Here is a 22,614-nt window from a genome sequence, read left to right as displayed (position 1 = left end):
TGTATTGTAAGATCGCGAGTTATCTCTGTGTTACTTAACTTATTCTTCAGTCGTGAGTTTGTCGTCTCGTTTGATTTGCAAACAGCAGGAACAGTTTAATACATTAACATTTATAATTGGTTTTATTTCTTTGGGCACGATGGAAATGAAATGTAGAAGTTAGTTTTGAAAAATCAAAAATGCTTTATACGATTAAACTGTTGTCGTTTTATGCTATGATAAGTAATTTAAGGTGACCGCGCGTTCGGTGGGTGACTGCGATGGTAACGATTGCATGATTTTTACTGCACACAGTATGTATAGTTAACATGTATTTAATTATTATACAGAAAATAAAAAGAAAATATTTGGAGTTTAGTTTACCTTCCCTCTGTTGAGGCCCCTCTTCGTCTAAGGAAAATGCAAATTCCATCATCATTCTCTAATCTGAGTCGGTTTATATTATTCGATACACGTATGTTTCCCAAAATGTATTCCTTTAAGGATAAATTTTAAACACAAACTTTTGAAATCTTTCGAAAACTCAACAGTGTCAGTTCTAGAAGAAAGTAAAGGCCGACGTGTCTTTTCCGTTGCGCGACCTCGGCTCTGAAATATAAACTTCAAAAAGATTCTTCTAACGACGTAATACCGATAACAACGGTTTTGTGAAAAATCTATTGGTGTGCTTCGGGCGCTAGAACGGTTCGCACGCCGTGACGAGCAGCGGTATGGCACTCGCTTTTAATAACATTAATGTATTTCGAGATTTTCTAGTAACTACTTATATGTGTGTCGGCGTATGTGTGTTCGTCTGCGGGTGTGTGAGTGCGAGTTAAGTGAGGTAATTCACTATATAGTGAGCAATACTCTGAGAGATAGAACATCTCTAATACATTCCATACACATCAAAAGCTCATTCATGTTACTTTTAAAAAGAAAATATTTTGTGAAATATGAAATTTTTTTTGGAAAACAAAGAGTTTATCAACGTTATCAATTCGGCTTTATTATAATGTTCTACTTGTTTTTATTTTCCTCGTTAAAAACGTTCCGCAGAGCCTTGAGCTGCGAGATAATAAATAGTCGGGAATGTTCATTTTTGTAGAACGCGAACAATTTCAATATCTTTAGCACTCACTACCCAAACTAAAATGCCGGGAGACGTAATACGAAAAAAAATTGAAGAAAGTATCCTTATCGAGCAGTCTCGACATCAGTAAGTTGTTTAACTTATATTAGACTTCAATAGTAATCATCCGAAGCACCTCTAGGGTAACGTTACATGACATCACCCTAAATATATTAAAACCATTAAGGATAGAAGAAGTACAGTCTTGTAAGCCTACGAAGGGTCCGCGTTAAGCGCTCGTTAAATATACAATAAATATTGTAATAGAAAAAAAAATACATTTCCTTTTAACAATTATGTAGTGTCGTGGGTTAAACGCAACATTGCGGCTTTAAGAACGCCCACAATCTAAACAAACATAAATAAAAGTAAAATTTTATTTAATTTAGAAATCAAACTATTTATTGCGTACAGCGCTAATAAATAAGGGAGTGAAAACGTTGCGAAATTAAATACTTCCGGCGCTTCATTTCAATTTAGATAAACTTGTGTGCTATTCGATTTAGTAGCGTAACGATTTCCTTACCGACAAAATAATATATTCAATTACATTCCCAGTTGCCATAAATATAAAAATTGCCCAATTGTTTAACACCGGGCTGTGGTCAATGTGCTCAAAGCAATGCCACGGTAGGCCCTAACTAAAACTTATAATACACGAATTATAAATACAACATACTAACATAGTTACATTGCAGCTGTTAGTGGTATGTTTTAATTGTATTGTTATTAAAAACTTAAGAAATAGTCTAAACAAACATTTAAGTCTTATATATATATCTATATGTAACGTTATACAGTCTATAGAAATATTGCAATCTGTAGTTTGAGTAAGTTTAATTTGTACTCACCAAATCCATACAAATCTGAACACTGAAACACTTCCACTGTTCGAACGCGTTTACGTTTTAAGTTAATCCAATTACAGTTCACACAACGACACACACATCGCCCCACGCCGGCGGCCGGCGCCTGACTGCCGACTGAAATTCAGAAACCACGGGACGCAACGGAACCCCGTCCTGAAACACAAAATACATGAAGCATTTTTGTCGTTATATAAGCTGATTCTATTAAATATATCCTTAAAAAATTTTGATTTCCTTCACTATTAGCTTAAAATACGTGTTTTTCATCATATGATGAGGATTTTAAATATTTTAGTAAGGCTTATTTCATTTACAATTTTGGACATTTCTCCGTAATGTAGAATACAGAAGAATTCAAATAAGGAGCAACATTTTTGAGACTTTGATTAAGTTGTATGTATGTTGCCTTTAGACGGAGTCCTGTAGTATTTTGTACTTTTTATTTTTTTATGAGATCTTATTCCATATTCAACGAAACCTAAAATGGCCGATAACGATGGAAGACAATGGAATATGAACTCTTAAATAGACACCGAGGAAGTGTCGAAAAAGGAAACGGGAAATGACGGATGTTTTTATTTTGACTTTTTGTTGCTTTCATTAATATTGCGAATATATTCTTTATGTCAACCTTACAAAATACTTCACTTAGTTATGAATGATGTCCTAGCATTTTTATACTTTCATCTTCATTATTTACGTGGCTCAAAGTTCTCCGATCTGATATTTTCAAAAACTATTTTCCACAATTGACTTTACTTAGATGAGTCTTTAATGTAAACAATCCATATGTAAATAAACTTTAGTACTGCACTTACTGAAAACTAGGAAAATTATATTTATTGAATAAACAAAATAAGGTTAAAATACAGGAAGACTAACACTAACAAAAAAACCACGCAGAAGGCCGTTTTATTACATGAGTAGTCATATCTTTCAGACAATATCGTGGAACTGAGATGGCGCAGTGGATAGACACTGGATCTTGACCGAAACCTGCAATTCCAATCTAGGTAAGCTCTACTGAATTGTCACGTTTTTAAATTGAGTTTAAGTTAATATTGTTCGGGGAAAAATTCGTGAGGAAAATTACGCCTGTCAAATAAAATTCTGTCCCTTTTGGTTAAATTCGCCGACCGTGATGGAGCAGCGAGTCGAAATAGGCTCCAAGTGTTCCCAGCAATAGAAGCCTTCATCCAACTGTGGCACATTTTCGGGATATTATTTTACTGATCAAAATTAAATCAAAATCCTTCATTAAATATAGAAACATTACATTTAGTTATTGATTGTTAAATTAAACGCTTCCAGCGGCAGCGCTTCGGTAAAGAAAATACGCTGAGATATTACCAAAGAAGAACCGGTGAAGGAAGCGGTTTATTTTCTTAATTTTTGATCATTTATGTATATTCAATATCACAAAGAAATAGCAAGGAGGCGATCGTTTCTTTCCCAATGTACAAAAAATAAACTCACTAATTGTATCATAAAATTTTTACGCATTGCTTAATTTGGCAACAAAGGCCTTTTTGACGCTTCCGGGGATCCTCTAGTAAAACCGTATACATTTCTCCACAAAAGAATTACTGACTCTATGCAAAGTAATAAGTTTGTGTTTTTTCCTTGTACCAATGCTATGAGTATCAGATTTTCTCGCAAACTCATTAAGAGTTCGTATCTTTTCGTCGACAGTAACTATATTTCTTAGTGAATCTAACAAGAAATATAAAATTCGCTAGCGCGATATACCAATGAGATTAATATTAGATTACCTACAAACAGATCAGCTGTTGCTCATAAATTGACCTCTTTCATTACAATCCTTCTCCGTTAATCAAGCAATTAGAGATTTCGAAGAGAACGCTACCTGCATGTTAAAGCGAAACTGCACATGCACGTGACACAGTATCGTAGGGAGGCGATACTAATATCGCCTCCCTACGATATGAGCTGACACACGTACAATACGTGCGTATATGACGTAGAGGATGCAATACATAGACAGATAATGCATCAATCAAATCCCAAGACCTCGGTAAGTGATTTAATAATCCCAACGGAGTTGATTGTCTATAGTGCAGTAGCCGCAGGTATAGACGCAACGGTGCATTGACGCAATTGTAACTATAAAACTTGTTTATCTATTTACAAAGGGTCTGTCTGAAGAATCAGAATTAAATAAGGTCATTGTACTCTTTCAGCCTATTCCATTCTAAGTAAAAATAAACGTGGTGGAACATAAAAAGTTTTTTTCTAACAACATAGGTGGCAAACGACCAGTAGGCCCACTTGATGGAAAGCATCTACCACCACCCGTCTGCAACACCTGGGTGCAGCTGCGTTGCTGGCCACTGCACTGTGGATTAATCTTCCTTAAAAAATTCCCACGTAGCTATCACAAATGTACATGATAAAATTAAATAAAGTCTTTATGAAACTCTGCACGATCAAAATAAAAGCTATTCAAATTTCTTACATTTGGCACACAAAATAGGCCATAGCTACAAAATATCTTGATTCTAACTTACTACGTTTAAAGTTAGGAGGAATTTTAATAGGAGCTATTATTTATCAGATATGAAATACGATAAATGTAAGCATATGAAAATATTACAATAAATTAGCCGTTGGGACGACACTGATGTGACGACACCGATGTGCCTCTCCGTATCTGTATGTACTCGTACCCGTGCGGTGCAATCTGTAAGCGCTTACTTCTTCGCTGTCTCTCAGTTTGAGAGAAAAGTTAATCCAAGTGAATACTTTCTCTTTGGAGACCGCTCTATTTTGAGAGTAATGTTCAATACAATATACCAATACAATGAATGGGCAATAGAACATATTAACAAATGATTGTTTTAATGTTAATATTTTTCCATTATGATGTAGATTTGAAGTACAAGTGAAATAATAATATCATAATTAATAGCGGTCGTATATATATATATGATACCGGTAGGCGGATAACTGTTAAATTATTATCAGAAAAAAAATTATATCTAAAATATTTTGGTAGCACTTCTTAAGAATAAAAAGCTACGCTCGAATAAGCTATCGATGAGCAGCGTCCGATCACTACGCTCACCCGTGTTGTATCTTCCCCAAATATCTTGTTCTCCATCGATGAAAAATCCAAAACAAAATCAAAATATACTTTATTCAAGTAGGCTTTTACAAGCATTATGGAATCGACATTTTACAAACCATATTAAGTGAATCTACCACCGGTTCGGAATGTAGATTCTACCGAGAAGAACCGGCAAGAAACTCAGTAGTTACCCTTTCTCAACATTTAAAATACAAAGTTATGTTAGGTAAAGACAATTATATATGTTTGTAAAATATCCTGCCTGGAAGTCAACAAGTATCCATTTATTTTGTTACTTTTAATGTGTTACAGTTTCTGAGTAATTCTAGCTTGTATGTCCGGTTGCATCAGATTATCAATCAATCAATCAAACGACTACAAGAATGAGGGAATAGAGGGTGCGAATGGTTCAAGCCAGTCCTTTAGCTCGGCTCGGGGGACAAGCCTTAGCAACACTTTAATATCGCACAAAGTACCGCATAAAGCAGCGCCGCCGCGAGCCGATCCCGAGTGCGCTAATACCTAAGAGCATTCAATGCCGTTTTAGTACTGTTCCACTATTAGGGCGCAAAGATGCAACTATAAACTATAAGTAAATAATACATGTTTTCAACGCGATGTCTTTAAAGTAGCTAATTAGTTAATTCCAAACACGGCGAGCAAAATTTAAATCTACTGATGCTTCTGAAATGTGCTAATCTGTCGCACGTCGTGGCGTCGTCGCCTGCGAATGGCCAAACGGTGCCCTTGGGGTGCGTGGCCATCGCCGCCAAGAGACGGTGGTATTGTCAGAAATATTTACTTTTCACTTCACATCACTTTAATGCATCGCCTCATCTTCCTCGGGAACTACGATGCTATAACTCACCTAGTCTGTTATACGGGCTCACTCGTCGGACAAATCGGTACGCAACAAACATACATCATTTTGATATTTGGCTGTAGAATAACCACATGAGTTAGATCACTGGGTATAGATTTTTCATTAAGCTCTAACAATAGATACATATCATAACAATAAAACAACAGCATAAAATAACATCAATCTAAATTTTATTTTATTCTAATAATACATATTGTTAACATTTCATTAATTACTTGTAATAACAAACAAAGTCCTTAATTATTTGTGTTTCAATTAAATAATTTTATAATATTTTTTATATCTAAGTACATATATATTTTTATGTTACTATAGTGTTTTATTTTAGTATATGACCTCTAGATTAGCTCGTAATAATTATATATTTTTATTATGATTTCTTTGTTATTTTAGTAAGCACGTAAAACTGATTCTTATAATACTTGGTTAAATAAATATTAAGCACGATGATATATTTTTCAATGAACCAATCTTATTTTAAAGCAATGAAAAAATCCGTCCAAGTACTAGTCAACAAGTCGGACTCGCGCACGAAGGTTTCCGTGCTATAAAAACCGTATTAGGGTCCCGTTTAACCTTTAGGTACGGTAAGTGGTCAAAGACAGAAAATATGATTTATTTTTATAAAAGTTTACTGTTTTTTCTATTGTTCAAAGCTTATTCAATCGTGTATCGATTAAGTAAAAGAGCTTATTTAAAAACTCAAGGATCGCTGTTAATATTTTTCTGTGTCAATAAAACATCAAACTATTATATTTTAAAAATAAAATTACAAGACAGCTTGTGCGGACCCGAGCGCGAGGTTAAAAGAGTGTTTCACCTTAATAAATAATCGTTAGCGTGTTTGTTCCAAAATTAATTTTGTTAGAATTCGTTTTTGTTTTTATGGTTTACATAAATTGAGAATTGATGAAAGAGGTACGGAGACTTAATATATTTTAAATGCTTTAATTATTTATTTATGATAACTTAATAATAAATATTTCTTAACAATGAACATGCGATTTAAATAGTACTTACTGATCATCATTTCAGAATTATAATTAAAGATTATAATAATTATTAGTAAAATAAGAAATTCAACACTTTGAAATTGAATGTATAAATATCAGTCATCGGTGACCTTGACCACGTACACTTTAAAATGCTTAGTAAAACTGACAACAGATAAGGAAAGTATTACATTTAGGAATATATCATTACATTCGCAGTTCTGCAACGACGGGAACGCTTCAACGGCGACGATGGTAAAACGGCACAGCACATAATTTGTTAAAATATAAAAAAAATGTATATTTATTATTACATTATATAATAAAATACTATTTCAAAATAGTATAATAGCATCGATATAATAATAGGTTTAGTACAATATTAAGCTTCTATTCCGCCCGTACCGACAGAGATTTAGACTCAACTGTCCTCCGCACTGGAACTCAATAATGGTAACACAGCACGTCCACGAACGATGACACGCTCATCTGCTGCCATCGGGATCCGACAAAACGAAATTTCTGGCCCAAATACGTTGAATCGTCCGTGCGTATAAAACTTTTTACTGTCGTGTGAAAACGTTTTCAACTCACGTTTCTAAACGACAAAAATTCTACAAAAAAAAGATTCTAAAAGATCGCTTTCGCAACGATGAATTCGTAGCTGTTATAACGACTTCACTCACAAATACTACGTCACGTCCCCTGGCGAGTCCGCGGCTGAGTCCCGCGACCATTCGTCCGTCAGCTGCGGAGGAAACTCATACATATATACACACATGGCGCGTATATTCAGTTTCGTTGTGTTCATTGATACGCTCATTATAAATTAATGTATAATTCCTCTTCCCTACATTCTATTTCGAATACGACTGACTAACCGCACAATGATCCGGCAATTTTACTGTAATTTTAAACAAATCGTACAACACAAATTTATTATTATTGTAATTATATTTATATGTTACTCTGTAGCATTATTTTTAACGTTCAGTTTTATGTGTGCTAATATTACGTAATCATAGATGAAGATTTACAGAATTCTCCCTTAGAGCGTCACTACACTGAGTTCGGTCATTTTGACTATTACTTACAAATATTTGAAAACTACCTTACATTTGGTGAACAAATAATTCGAATGTGAACAAATATTAGCTTATATACAATGAATAGAATCAAGTGCGGATGTAAAGCTATTTGTTTTTGATAGTTAATATTTGAAAATAATCTCAAATCACCAAAAAAACCGCTGATTTTGATTCGCCCGTTCTTCTTAGGTCAGGGTATTTACTTCTCTGAACCGCTGGTAGTGTTTGCTTTGATAAATAATCAATAATCAAATAAATTTTATAAAGGAATTTGATTTGAAGTATGAATTAAATGGAAATCCATGTTTCAAATGTGGGTTATATGCCTTTTTTTGGAAAGCAAGTCAAATGAGTCATTTGTACATCTATATTCACAGAGGTATCCATATACACTCTACGGAAAGTAGAGCGCCGCCATTAGTGAACGTGTCACCGTAAATGAGGCTAATAAAACGACAAGAAGAATAAATCGATGTTTCGTTTGCATAACATAATACTGTGCTAGATTATAATTTTATTTCATCGATTAGCGCGCTGTTCCCGCAACTGCCTCGCCAGCCACGCGATCCCGTCGGCGAGACCCACGCCCGTGAGAGCGCTGCAGGAGCAAATGTGCCACGGCTTGTCGGTGATGCGCTCCAACCCGAGAGCTAGGTAACAAACAGGCATATTAATAAACTGGGTCTGTGTGCACATTTTTCTGTCATGTCATTAACTTGCGGTGATATATCTATGGTGACTCTTCCAAGCAAGCTTATACAAAAACAAATAAATATTTATTAAACAAGTAAAAATTTTACTTTATAATTACAAGAAAATGCTCTTAAAATGTTTTAATATGTCAATTTATTCATTTATTCGGAACATCCAACAGAAGTCATAAATTATAATAATCATAATTGTATAAAAAACATGAAAATATAAAGATGGGTAATTGCATTTCTAATTATAGGACACGACGACTTCATAAAATAGTCTGCTGCGATTATATCTAGAAGAATTACAGTTTATTCTCAGTTAAGATAAAAAAAGAACTAACTTTACATTAAAAATAAAAACAAATATTTGTTATAATTATCCAAATTAATTAAATAATATTAATCATCGGCACTACAATTGTGACCCATATAAGCCCGAAATATAATATTTATTTTTTAATGAACATTCATCGTAGTCGTTGTAGTTTAATGGCGCATGTTTTCCTAACTTCGTTCTGTGTTTATTTATTTAAAATACATTACCGCGATTTCATGGTATTCCGAAAGGTGTATTGATATGAACCTTGGATACCCGATCAGGAGAGTCGATGTGGTTATAAAAAATGAGAACATCATGTCTAGTAATTTTCGTCGGAAAGATAAAGTCGTCATAATAGGAAACCTACATTTTTTTATGTATGATAAAAAGATATGGTGAGATTCGAAATGATATGTCTTAAAAAAATTTTGCAATCTTTCGATCCTTTGACTGTATTTTGTATTGAGGATTCCCGAATATTGAATCGCATTCTAGTTTGCTTCTAACAAAATCAGTAGAGTTAAATGAAGATCGAAGGATAAAATCCCTACTTTCTCTGCACAAAACTTACAGATATTATAATAAGTTGCTAACGTATAAATGTATTTTACAATTTATAAACCACACAACTGTCTGAAGTCTATTTGATCGTCTCCCTGGGAATTCATAAAGTGCTCTTCTGAAAAGGAATATTCAGAGAAAATGTACGTTTTTACCATATAGAGATTATCCTTGATTGAAGAGATTGAACTTAGTTCAACGTCAGACGCAATGCCATTACTACCGCTGTGAGAGAATTTATCGAACAAATAAAAACACAGCGATCATGTTTACGAGATAATGCTTTGATAGTGATGTCCTAAATTAAAAACTAAAGTCTTGGTTTCAGCGAATACATTTTTTTTCAACTACCAACTAATTACATAAGAAAACTTTGGTACGTTGTTGCTATTCTAGCAATATTACCTCAGCCTTCAAAAAATAATATATATTAAGATATACTAACAAATACCGCCAACGTACATCAACCCCCGGTCTCCCCTCAGTATCAGATAGCACGGAACAATATCGAATGACAATGTAATTAGAATGTGGTGAGCGGTTAGTCACAGAGTCCACCCAGCGCCCAGCCCGCGTGTCACTGATGCAACAAATGTCGCTACACGTCCGACAACTTTTAATATAACTGTCACTTAAATAACCAGTCGTGTTCCTGACGAAATTTCGACTTTTTCCAATTTAAAATTCCATTTCAACTTAAATTCACGAGAAAGACTAATTATCAACTAAATATGTGCAATGATTTCCTTATATAAGAACACGCCTTCAGTAAGTATTTAGTATTTTTTTCATGTACTTTATTATTGGTCTAACTGCATTTTTATCAACCAAAATGTGAAGATTAGTGATAACAGTAATCTTGTAACATTTGGTTGGTCGGGTAGGACTATGTCTTCCCGTGCTATTTTTTTGGCTGTCTTAATGTTATGTGCCGATCAAAAACAAACTATTCTGAACCCAAAACACTTGAATGTTAGCCGGCTGTTGTGACGTTAGTTTAAACGGCATACAATTACCGGCAGCCACGTGCGCGGCGGACAGCGCGTGCGGCGCGTCACTCTTATTGGCGAGCACGAGCAGCGGCGCGCGCCGGCCGAACATGTCCGGGTGAGCGAGCATCAGCTCCAGCTCCTCCCGGGCCACCACTGCAACAGCACAGCACCAAAACAACTAATGCAGAACAACGTATCAATACTGTCATCGAAGTTTATTTACCTAAATATTGATTGCTGTTGTTATTCATAGTAAACGTTATACGTTAACTTTAAAAAGTAAATAATTACTAATGTTATTAAAAAAACCTTTTAAGACAAGCTTCTATGAAATCGCAGCAATATGGGAAACGTTTAGTAGGTGCTAATAACGCGGACGAAACTGAAAGGAGAAGGAACCTATTATTGGTATCCTCCTTATGTAAGGTACATTCAATTAACATATATAGTAACAAGTTAATACAGTAATCCATAATGGAAATACAGGGGTAGATTAAAGGACAGATAAAAAATTTAAAAAATATTGGTGTTGTAAGGATTTTGGACAAAAATATTTTCAGATAAAATAATTTCAGAGGACGATTATTTCCTCAAACGAGTATTAGTTTATATCTTTATTTTTTTAGTTTGTACCGTCGCCATTGCCATATTTATTTATTTATTTATTTATTCATCGCATGATGTCCTTGTCTTTTGATGGAAATAAAGAGTCCGAACAAACCCAGTCGCAAGTGATCGGCCGAGTCGACGACGAAGATGACTGCGTGCGCGTGTCGGTAGTGGCGCTCCCACAGCGAGCGCATGCGCGCCGCGCCCGACACGTCCCACGCGCTGAACGACACGCCGCCGCCTTCGAAATACGAGGTTGGAATAAAAATTAAATCCCAAATTTTGATTTGCATAATTTAACTAATATGATTAACATCCAGCTTCTGTCGCCACGACTCCGTTCGCGAAGTAAAGCAAAGTAACTGTCCTTTCTGAAGTAGTAACATTTTTGAGGACGTAATAGCAGTGTTTGTTATCTTCCTGTGAACGTGATGATTATATATGTTCCCATTACTTAGTAATCTATTCAATTTATGTAATAACTTTTCTAGTTTCACTTATGTCTAGCGTCATCGAATAAATTTGTGGCGATGGGAGTCTTCCCAAAATATGTGGGGTAGGCCTTTATCACCAACGTACGTGAAACCGGAACATTCAATGATAATAATATATTGAATACTCATAGTTTAGTCAATTTACCTCCTAGCTACCTTAATATGATAGCTGTAGTGGGTCAGTTCCTTTTGTTATTTAATAGCAAGAGTAAAATATAAGATCACTCTTTATTACATAAAAAAACTTGTTGTTTTCTTTACATAAACTTAATTCTATATTAAATAAGCGCATCTCACTCTGAAAGTGGTCCTGCTGGTGTCCGACTGTGGGCAGCGTGTGCGAGACGCGCTGTTCGGGCGGACGCATCGCGTTCAGTGTAGAGGTCTTGCCGCTGCAGTCCAAGCCCAGCACCAGCACCGTCACCTGCGTGCCGCCGCCTCCTATCCACGCTGACAACTTGTCCAGCAAACCCATACTCGAATTATACTGAACAAAGATGTTGTACTCAGTAACGTAAACCTTTAATATAAAACTATAAATTGTCTATTTGTGTGAGTATCATTTGATGAATTTCTTTCTCGTTAGAAACTTATAATATCTATAACAAACCACTTATGGAGAGTAAAAGATGGTTAGGAAATGACGACACTACGACTTTATACAATAGAAATAATATGTAAATTATATGCACTTACGACCTTTTCTTTAGTAACAAACTAAACCGGGTTCAATCTTGAATAAATAATATTGTGATTTAATTTGTAAATATTTGTTGGCTAATATTTTTTATAATTAACCAATTATAACCCATTTTTGGTAAAAAAACCTTAAGAACATATTTTGCAAAAAATTTACTTGTGTATGTCACAACTGGACTAATTTAGTGTTCTCGAAGTTTCGTTGATGCGGGTCACAAGCTCGGGATGCTTTAGTGAGAACTTCATCATAATCATAATTAAATATTGAATGATATATTTTTTAAATTGGCAATATCGAAGTAATTAAGGTTAACTTATATCAATGAAAATTACACGACGCGGAGCTAACTCTAGTTAAAATAAAATACTTGTATTCGTTTTGTAATTCCCCACTAGCGAAGTCCTCGCGAGCTGCAGGCCGTCGCCGCGGCAACATCAATCACTGCGCACTGCACGCCGGGCGCCGGGCGCTAGCTCACAGTCACATATTTTCCCACTTCCCATTAACTCGGTTATGAACGTCCCGAGCTTAATTAGTTCCAGCGCTGCGATAAAGTAACGTTAAATCACTTCTCTTCAGCATTCGTATGTTACGCTATCAACATCGTAAGTTAACCGACCGTTGCCATGGAAACCGATGAACAAACTAACTTCACTTTGACGCAGCTGTCGCTATATTTTATCAATTTAATTATATCAAATAATACTTATATTTGGAAATTGATACTGATTTTGCCAAAGCGCTGATAAATGATTGACGATGTCAGAAACTTGTGGGAGGGTACCGGTATAGGCGCGTCCACTCGCCTTTGAGTGGGCAGCTGTTGCCATCATATTTCTTAAATAAGATTTGGTGGCGATTATCGATATCAATTATATTATGGAATTATTTTGAAAATGTAATTTCTTTTGAGACAAATTCCGAACAATTGCTATCAATTGATTCAAACTTCACATAACTGACAAGAAAATCAGTAATTATTTATTAGTTTACTCAAATTAAATTACTTTAATCAACTATAAACAATGACTCCTGCACACCAAATAAATCCTGTAAAGAAATTGACACGCGACTTTAATGAAATAAAACGGCGAATATTGACTTACGTGACGAATAGCGGCCTCGCAGCATTCGGGGCGCATCGAGTGCAGCGATACAAGTTTCCTGTGTGCCCTGCAACCTAACTTCTTTCTTTCGTATGAAGGCGGCGAGTTAGAATAGCTTCTATTATATTATTAATTCATCTTTACTATTTCAAAGCGAAGATAGTTTACTATAAAAAAAACCAGCGTCAACTTTTGAACGTAAATTAGTATGATTCAGAGCTACAAATATATTGAGCCGAGATGGCCCAGTGGTTAGAACGTGTGCATCTTGATCGATGATTATGGGTTCAAACCCAGGCAAGTACCACTGAAAATTTTCATGTACTGAATTTGTATTTATAATTCATCTCATGCTCGGCGGCGAAGGAAAACATCGTGAGGAAACCTGCATGTGTCTAATTTTCTCCTCAAAGGCAGAGGAGGCCTTAGCCCAGCAGTGGGAAATTTACAGGCTGTTAATGTAAATGTATGTATAATAACTCGGCGACTAATATTGTAAGTGTTTTGAACATTTTAGAGATTCAACGTGTCTGCTAGGTTGACGAATTCCTGCACGGTGGTTTGGTATTAATTTTCCCTAAGGCGAGTACAAATACAAACAAACACAGATGTTTGTTTTTGATGACAACGTTTTCTGTATGTTCAATTGTCTGGAGATAACAATCAGGTCAGCAATTACTTATGGTAGCATTCTACACAAATATGTTAGGTTTGGTGAGATAACATGAAGTTATAGCTTAAAAGACAGGCGTGACTCATGGGGCCGGCGACGCATGCGGTGGGACTGCACATTTCCTATTTCAAACGGCCCTGAGAACGGCAGCCGGGATGCTCGTGCTGCCACACGCGCTAGCGAGCAGTGCGGAGGGGTGAGATCACTTGCCCCTCTGAGGAGAGCTTCGCCGAGTCACGAGCACCGCACGGGCCGCGGATGTTTTATATCGACATGATCCCGCAGCCTCACCGTAGTTAGTGGGTAGGAATCCCAGACAGCCAAGCGACAATACTAAGAACATTGTATGTTCAATTATAGTAGATTCACACATCAATTAAGCTACACCTTGAGCTAAAGTATAAAAATATAAGTATGGTATGAAATTAGAGGAAGTTGAAATTATTTTATAGATGCAGTTGATTCGCTTATTGGAAGTTTTGTAATTTTAGTTCCACGCAGTAATCGCTATATAACCTTTCACTCCGGTATTTAATGTAATTTTCATCAGATTTTCTAAATAGGGATCCAAGGAAAGAATGTTATCGATTTAAGCGTACAAAAGACGCCGTAAAGAATGAAACGCTTATGCAAAAGCCGTCCCACACTCGCCCCCAATACGACGGAACGTGGCCGGTGACAAAGAAGTCACCGCAGTCCCTCGCGAGGCGCGCGACGACCTCGCGACGTCCGCGCTCACGATGCTAAGCGACGACATGTTTATGAGAGGACTTTTCTTATTTATGACATTCTTCGGCATAAATGTTTAACGCTGGCCTCGTAGTGGGTTCTATGTTGCTGTACTTTTTTCTGCGTATCACACAATTTAATAGTTAATTTTGGTTACGGACATAACATTTTGTACTTAGAATATATATTCAAAATGAAAAAGGTTTGTAATAAAATACTGGGCTACAAACAAATTGTATTCGAACAGTCCTATTCAAAGAGTATCACAGCTTCGTGCACGTGGCGAGTTCACTGCACTTAGAGTCCGGCCCGTGCTCGCAGTCGGTCGGCCGGGCGGGCCGGGCGGGGCCGACGGCGGCGTATATCTGCTCCGGCGTCCGGCCGCGCGTCTCCGGCACGAGCAGCGCCGCGAACAGCGCGTACGCGAGCGTGAGCGCGGCCGCCAGCGCGAGCGCGCCGCGCAGGCCGCCCGCCGCCGCCAGCGGGAACAGCGCCACCTCCAGCGCGTTGCCGGCGCAGCCGCCCGCCGTCACCAGCATCTGTGCGCAGCTGCGGTACTGTGGGCCGACGATTCATTAACTCGATTACAATTATCGACTCCTAAGAAGATTGAAAAGTTATGAGTTTTCATAAAGTTGTATCCGTGCGATCTGCGTATCCGACCTGATAGTGAAACATATCAGCGAGCAGCGCGTAGGGAGCGGGCTGCAGGCCGGCGGAGTCCGCCGCGACGGCGACGGCGATGGCGGCGGTGGCTCCGACCGCGGTGACGCCCGTGAGCGCCGCCGCCAGCGCTAGTGCTGCGCCCGTCAACACCGCGCACACCACCAGGAGCGGCTATGACGCGGACCATTTACTGTAACTTTTAGTGTTCAACAAACACAACACTCTTTCCTGAGAAGCGCGTCTGCTCGTCAGAATTCTGCTATTTAATTGTGATTCAATGTCAACCATTTACATTATATTATTACTAAAACTTTCTGAGGATCTTCCGACTTAACCCATATAAGTATAGTAACCCTTCAATCGAAGGGAGACTGACCCTTCGTCCGATCCTTTCGACGAGATACAGGGAGAGGGCCGACATCACGAGTTGGACCGCTCCGATGACGACGGCGTGTCGCGCCGGAGACATCAGCTCGTCGGTCGGAGCGGCCGGCGGGGGGTGGTGTGAGCTCCCCGGCGGCGGCGGCGCGGGCGCGGCGGGCTCGCTCTCGTCGCGCGCCAGCACGAACACCCGCTCGGCGTACTGCAGGATGGCGAGCAGGCCGCAAGCCTCCTGCCCTATCACCGCTATGGCGCCGATTATGAAGGCGCGGCGTCTCTGCGGGTCGCTCACTGTCGAATTTGAATATTTAGAAATTTCAGCAAAAAAGATAATATGCGAAATTGTAAATGCAATTATATTATTTAAATATATCGAAATCTTCGGAAGTATGACAAGTATATTTTTCAAATTTTTAAGTAACCTAAGCCACATAATATGTTATAATTTCGTTCAATTACAAATACTAAATTGGAACATACATTCGAAACGAATATGTACGCAAATACGTACGCAGAGAAACAGTATAACAGATAAACAGTAAATATTTTTCGGGAACAAAGACGACTTTACGTAGTCCGCTTTAGTATGTTGAAGACACAACGCACACATTTCTTTCGCGAGGCTCCAGGACGACTGGTCACGCTCGGGCGGCGGCAGCGACCGCAGCTCCGTCTCTAGAGCGGGGTCCGACACCGACACGCCGCGGAACCACGCCAGGGACACGTAGGCTTCCTGCAAGTTACTTCGGCTTGTAAAACCCTATTAGATAATATAGCCAGTACTAAATATGCATTTAGAAGAACGCAAAACAAAAGGTAAACAAGAAACATATTTTGTAAATAGTAAATGAATGTAACAGGATAACTTATGTATAATAATAATTAAATGGGTGGGCCCATGAACTATTCCACCGCTAAACCATACTTAGTACTTAGTACCGCTGTGTTTCCGTTGAAGGCACGAGCGACATAACATCTTAGTTCCCACAGGTAGGTAGGCGGGTAGGTGGCACATTTCCGACGTGAAGAATTGTTATTATAAGACATATAGGTACGTCTCATTGTCGCTTCTCATGACAGAAGAACCGGTTCATTATTCTTGATATAGAAAGAACATTATAGTGATCTCGTATAAAACGTGAATCAAAACAAAACATAAGGTAAACATTATGTAGATTATCACCAGCAATAAGTATTGCCTTTAATAGACGCATTTATTATTTAAATATAAACCGTAATCGTACAATTATGTTAAACAGAATAATAACATCCGAGATTCATTGATTGTGTCGCGGCATTTAGTGTTAGTGAGAAACGACTTCATGCGCATAAAAGCTACAACACCGATTGAATAAATTAAATAATATAATACGATAGTCACATTTCATACGAGTTTATTGATAATACATAGGATACGTATTCTTATTTAGAAACTTTTAACTAACTTATACTTTTGGTTATGACCATACAATATGGCAAACGAGACGACTCGATTGATACATTTTTAAAAATTGATTAATAATAAACGATAAGAGAGTTTATTATTAATCAACTTACATGTTTATAAGACGGGTGCAGTACAATCACGGCACGAGGTTACAACAGACACCGGGCAATATATGTATGGGAATGTAATCGTACTTTACTGACGCACCTACTCTGTAATTAAAACGGTGAAGAGAGTAACTACTGCCGGTTCTTCTCGGTTGAATCTACTTTCCGAACCGGTGGTAGCTTTACATTAAATTCAACACTGTAACGTGACAAGTCAAAAGCGCTTTCATGAGTCTACTTGAATAAAGAATATTTTGATTTGTTTTGTACTGTAAAGAAACATTCGCCAATCTTTAACCAAACTAAGTTAACAAAAAATAATATAATACTTAGTAGAGAAACGTATTACCTTCATTTTACCTTTGGCTGCCAGAAACGACGGGGACTCGGGAACGAACGCGAAGATCACGCAGTGCGTGACGGACAGGCCCAAGCACCACCACAATATTGTCCTGCAAAGCAAAATATAAAAAAAATATATTTGAATTATTGAAGTTATATAATATCTCTCATCTCTGTTCATGTTCGGCTTGTCCTATCGATATGTAGAAGCTTCCCTTGATTCTAATTATTACTTGAACAATTCGTCATTAATGCAGAGACGATTAAATAGATGACCTTAGAAAGCACCTAATCTGAATACAAAATAAGGCTATTCTTTCAATACGTCCGAGATACACGAAATACATTTGTATACAATTGCTTATTTAATGTTATAAAGTATAGTAAAAAAACTACGAAAAACGGCCGTTCATTTTTGGTACACACACGAATAAAATTTAGTTTAACATTAAATTGCGTCGGTACCAGCATCAAAAAGATTTATGCAAAATCGATTCTTTCAGTCGGTGGAACTGGTTTTGGTATTTATTTTCTAGTTTTGACCCACACTGTGGGTGTCTATTTAAATATGTAGGTAAAGAAAAATCTTTTGAGAATATTGAATTCATTACAAGTCCAGTGTTGCATTCAATAAAAATCTAAATTATAATATATTTAAAATTATATTATTTTTAACATAATATTTCAAATAGTACTGGTGCGCTATCGCCGCGTCGGCCGCGAGGTACATGAGCAGGACGCCAAGGTTATGAGCTAGCGCCAGCGCCGACACCGCAGCGCCTTGGTATTTCTTGCTGCACATCTGAAATTATTATTATATTATTCTTTGCCCTATTGGAGTCTAGGAGACTACGAGAGTATAGACTGAAGGAGTTTATACGTTCAAAAAAATATACACCAGGACAGTAGCAATTAGCTCCTTACTAGTAAGCGTTTAGCAAAAAATATTTTTTTGCTAAACGCTTACATTAATTCATTACTTCAAAATAAAAGCCTCAACCATTCTTAAGCAGGCGGGAAATAATCCACCAACAAAAATAAAACCCTTGGTGGAATGGCGTCAGGCCTGCAGCCTGGTGATGTATAAGTGTATTGGTGATTACTTCTCGGGCCAGCAAGGGAGCGAGGGCCCAGGCCGCGGCGCCGCCGAATCCGGCCGCCACGCGCGCCACCACCACGCACCACGCGCCCCCCCACACGCTCACTAGCTTGAGGGACCAACAAACCTGTAATACGTTATTGTGTTATTAATCGACAACATCACGGAAACGAACACATTCCACAATATGAATATGGCATATTCAAGTAACATTGTATTCACATAAAAATATATGTAGTAAACAGGCTGTGGGTGATCATGTTATAAATAATTCAATATGTATTGCGTTTTGTATTTGTGAGTTGATTTCTCAATATTTCATACTGTTTTTCTATAAAAACAAAATGTAAATTACGATTTAAAAAACATTGAGATACGATAAGTTGATAGCTTATCGTCTTCTTATAAAGTTTGATTAAACGAAACAATATTTACGTAAGTCGTACCGACCACGAAGCAAGAAGAAGTAGCGATGAGCGCCGCCTTCCTTCCAGCGTCCAGAGCGCGGGCGCTGAGTGGGACGCCCACCAGAGAAGCTGTAAACGTGGTCACGGCCGCGACCACGGCGCCCCGACCAGACTCCTCCCCGCCCCCCGAGCCAGCCGCGTCCGCTGCGCCCGCCTCCCCGCTCGCCAGAGACACCCAGCCTAGTGCCAGCCCGAACGACATCGTGGGGACATTGACTAGGAGAAGAGAAATATGCTTTATTTATGGAGGCGAAAATAATTCTTACACTAACCATAACGTTTATGTTGATTATTTATGTATACTGAGGTATTGTTTGGTTTGCAAATGCAGATCACTATTTATAACAATTGGAAAATTTTAATTTTAAAATGTGGTGTGTGATTATGTCTTGATTATATTCAAGTATAAACCTGCGAGATGTCGCCTCATCGGCACGACAGGTGGAGCCCTGTCAAAACGCCGGCCAAAATATGAAACGCTTAATCGCGTTTAAAACCAGAACACAATATCTAGTCGTTCTCAGTCAAATAATTGTATATGTTCTCATCCAGCTGAGGCTATTTCGATGTCAATTTGCATTGCGCTCGGTTCATTAGTTCATACATGCTGTGGCGACAAAACAGACTTAACTTACATTTATAATATCTGTTCACATAAAATATATGCAACGTGTACATCGCCAAGTCTTAAAGGAACAAGAACCAATAACATCGACAGCACTGTATTGCATTAATTCAATGAATGCTTTGCTTTTCTTAAATTGTAATCGTTGATTCGTTTATTTGGACTTCATTAACTCAGCAGGCGCCTATTTTATTTGTTTTAAATAAATCGATCAAGCTCCGATACTCAAGGCCAAGTCCACGCGATACAAACATCTGTTGCAATGATGAACTCGCAGAATATTTGTCGAAAAAAATGTTGTAATTCGGATGTGATGAGCAAATACACTAAATACATGTTGAGAGTAAAGCCCAGGCAAACATGACAGACACGTGTTATGTCAAATAAAGACTCGACTGTCAGCGGACTGCCGGTGAGGACCGAACTTTCGGCTCGAGGAAAAAACAATTGATACGAAACGACACGAAGATTTAAATATGTTTCGTAGTGTCTGTCACGAGAGAAGTATTTCATTGCAATATATTCCTTACATAGATGAAACCGATGGTTTGTACGCAATCGTAAGGGTGTCAGATTACTACAGAACGGTTACCAAGCGTGCCGTTCGATGACGACTGCATCATTTGGAAGCCGCACAGCCAAACACTCTCTAACTATTATATTTGAGCCGAAGGTACACACAGTAGTATTAAAATTCGAACTAATTTAAAATACTCGTAAAGAAATCACAGTATCTTTACAAATGAATTAGACACGCGGCACGGAAACCGCAAAGTATTTCTATCAATTAAAATTTGGTTTGCTTTGAACAATGATTCGATATGTTATCTAGTAGGAATAATAATCTACGTCGTTGTAATAATTTACAATTAATTACCTATTTAATAAAAGGTTTAATGTTCAATGGATTATTTGTTTAATATTGGAAATTTTTTAAGCATTATGTGATACTGTCGTCCCGGCCGATTTCAACCACGGTGCGCGTTCAGGGGATGTTGCGTGTGTGGCACAAATGCACTCTATGCTCTAGCACTAAGTTCGGGCGGCTCCGGCACTGGCAGTCTGGACTTTCTTTGTGTCTGAGACATGGGAGCGTTGACGATGACGACTTCGCTACGCTGGACTGCTACTAGACTTTGAGGATTATCCTATCATATTACCCGAGTAGTCTGTCTGACAAGTGTGGGCTACCTCACGACGTTTTTATTCGAAGCTAATCAAGAGATAAATGATACCAATTGAACACATGGAAGTGGTGCACAGCTGGATTTGAACCTGCGATCTTATCTAAATCATCACGTATTACTACTCGACTCGTCTCAGAAATGAAAACAACAAACAATTTCTATGTCTTCTTAGTTTTTCCTAAAAACGAATTCTGCAGAGATAATACCGCGCAGGCTGAGTGGCTAGAACACTTAGATAACGAATGACTGCCTTGGTTTCAAATTTCATGTGCTCGATATTACTGACCTACCTACCTGTAGTAAGTTATGTGTTGTATGCGAAAGGAAAAACAAAGACAGCAATTTTTTTTAAAACCGTGGGCTTCATATGTAATAAGTATATACACAATACACATAGTGGATATTATCCAACGCACACCAAGCCCTCGTGTGGATGAAGCGCCAAGTTGTTAAACTAGCAGTGAATATTGGTATATTAGAATTTTGTAATTAGACTTACTCAAAAATACTAGCAGAATCTGATTGACCGCTCCTCGGACGTTGGCCAGCAGCGCCCAGTGGCTCTTCACAGTCATGACACTTTCTCACTAATAAGTCTATTTGTAACCGTTTTCTGCAAATCTTTTTTATCTAATTATCACGTAACTGAGTACAATTTAAGTTGATAACACAATGTTCTATATATTATTTAACGTTATTATCGTGGTGAGCGCGCGCCCTACCAGCAGGAGTCCGCGCTGGCAATGCGTCCCTTCGACGCACGCCGTGGTATAAACCGCGCGCCCGCCCATTGACAGGCCGGAATCGTTATAGCATCGCATCCCGCGGTCGCAGCTCCTCGGCTAGTCATCGCTTTATTTATTATAATCGAACACCTTTCTCGTGCAATCGTCGAAAGAATAGCTTATTAATTATTTAACAATGTAAATGAATATTATCGATCTCTAAGAATATACTCGTGTATTATTATTTTCTATTTCTTATTTTATTTATACTTTACAAAAGCAATTATAAAATAAGCATTGACATTAGAAAATCAAGTAATTATATTTGCAAGCACATATTTGAAGCAAATTCAAAATTCGACACACAATCACAACCCGTGACCGACACACTCACGTGACCTATTATGATTAAACTTAAACAAGTCTCTAGATATCCAGTTCGACTATTAGTCGCCTTATTAAATAGTACAGAGAGCCGGTAAATAAAATACTCTTTATATGAAACGAAATCAGACAATTTTCTCTCCAGCGAAATCACGACTATACTCGTGTGCGAAACCCTGGCGCTTCTACCGATACCGTACCATTTAAACATTAAACTTATTACTTATTTATTACAAGCAAGATGTTGAGAGTATTGACTAAGTATCGCGTAA

General features: G+C 37.7%; 1 protein-coding gene across 1 annotated transcript; it reads right to left on the bottom strand.

The window, feature by feature from the left end:
• Positions 1 to 8,454: 8,454 nt before the first annotated feature.
• Positions 8,455 to 22,248, bottom strand: LOC113403601 (solute carrier family 2, facilitated glucose transporter member 8-like). The gene is made up of 14 exons (XM_064218993.1): positions 21,733 to 22,248; positions 19,405 to 19,637; positions 18,959 to 19,081; positions 18,551 to 18,657; positions 17,863 to 17,965; positions 16,566 to 16,692; positions 15,955 to 16,250; positions 15,576 to 15,749; positions 15,180 to 15,469; positions 13,511 to 13,628; positions 12,002 to 12,224; positions 11,323 to 11,451; positions 10,626 to 10,754; positions 8,455 to 8,681 (listed from the first exon to the last, which is right to left on the bottom strand). The coding sequence occupies exons 1-14, from the start codon at positions 21,806 to 21,808 to the stop codon at positions 8,551 to 8,553; spliced, it is 2,259 nt and encodes a 752-aa protein (XP_064075063.1). The 5' UTR covers positions 21,809 to 22,248; the 3' UTR covers positions 8,455 to 8,550.
• Between the last annotated feature and the right edge of the window lie 366 nt (positions 22,249 to 22,614).

This window comes from Vanessa tameamea, chromosome 25, assembly GCF_037043105.1.
Source record: "Vanessa tameamea isolate UH-Manoa-2023 chromosome 25, ilVanTame1 primary haplotype, whole genome shotgun sequence".
Classification (NCBI taxonomy): Eukaryota; Metazoa; Arthropoda; class Insecta; order Lepidoptera; family Nymphalidae; genus Vanessa; species Vanessa tameamea.
The sequence above is the reverse complement of the archived record's forward strand: the minus strand, read 5'-3'. Positions and strand labels throughout refer to the sequence as shown.

What these genes read in the sequence shown, in the direction of transcription:
- LOC113403601 (XM_064218993.1), bottom strand. Translation starts at nt 21,808, where the DNA reads ATGACTGTGAAGAGCCACTGGGCGCTGCTGGCCAACGTCCGAGGAGCG. An exon ending in CAGCCAAAGGTAAAATGAAG is followed by an intron (nt 16,693 to 17,862) that starts GTAATACGTTTC and finishes AGTAACTTGCAG; the next exon opens with GAAGCCTACGTGTCCCTGGC. An exon ending in GAGCCTCGCGAAAGAAATGT is followed by an intron (nt 16,251 to 16,565) that starts GTGCGTTGTGTC and finishes CAAATTCGACAG; the next exon opens with TGAGCGACCCGCAGAGACGC.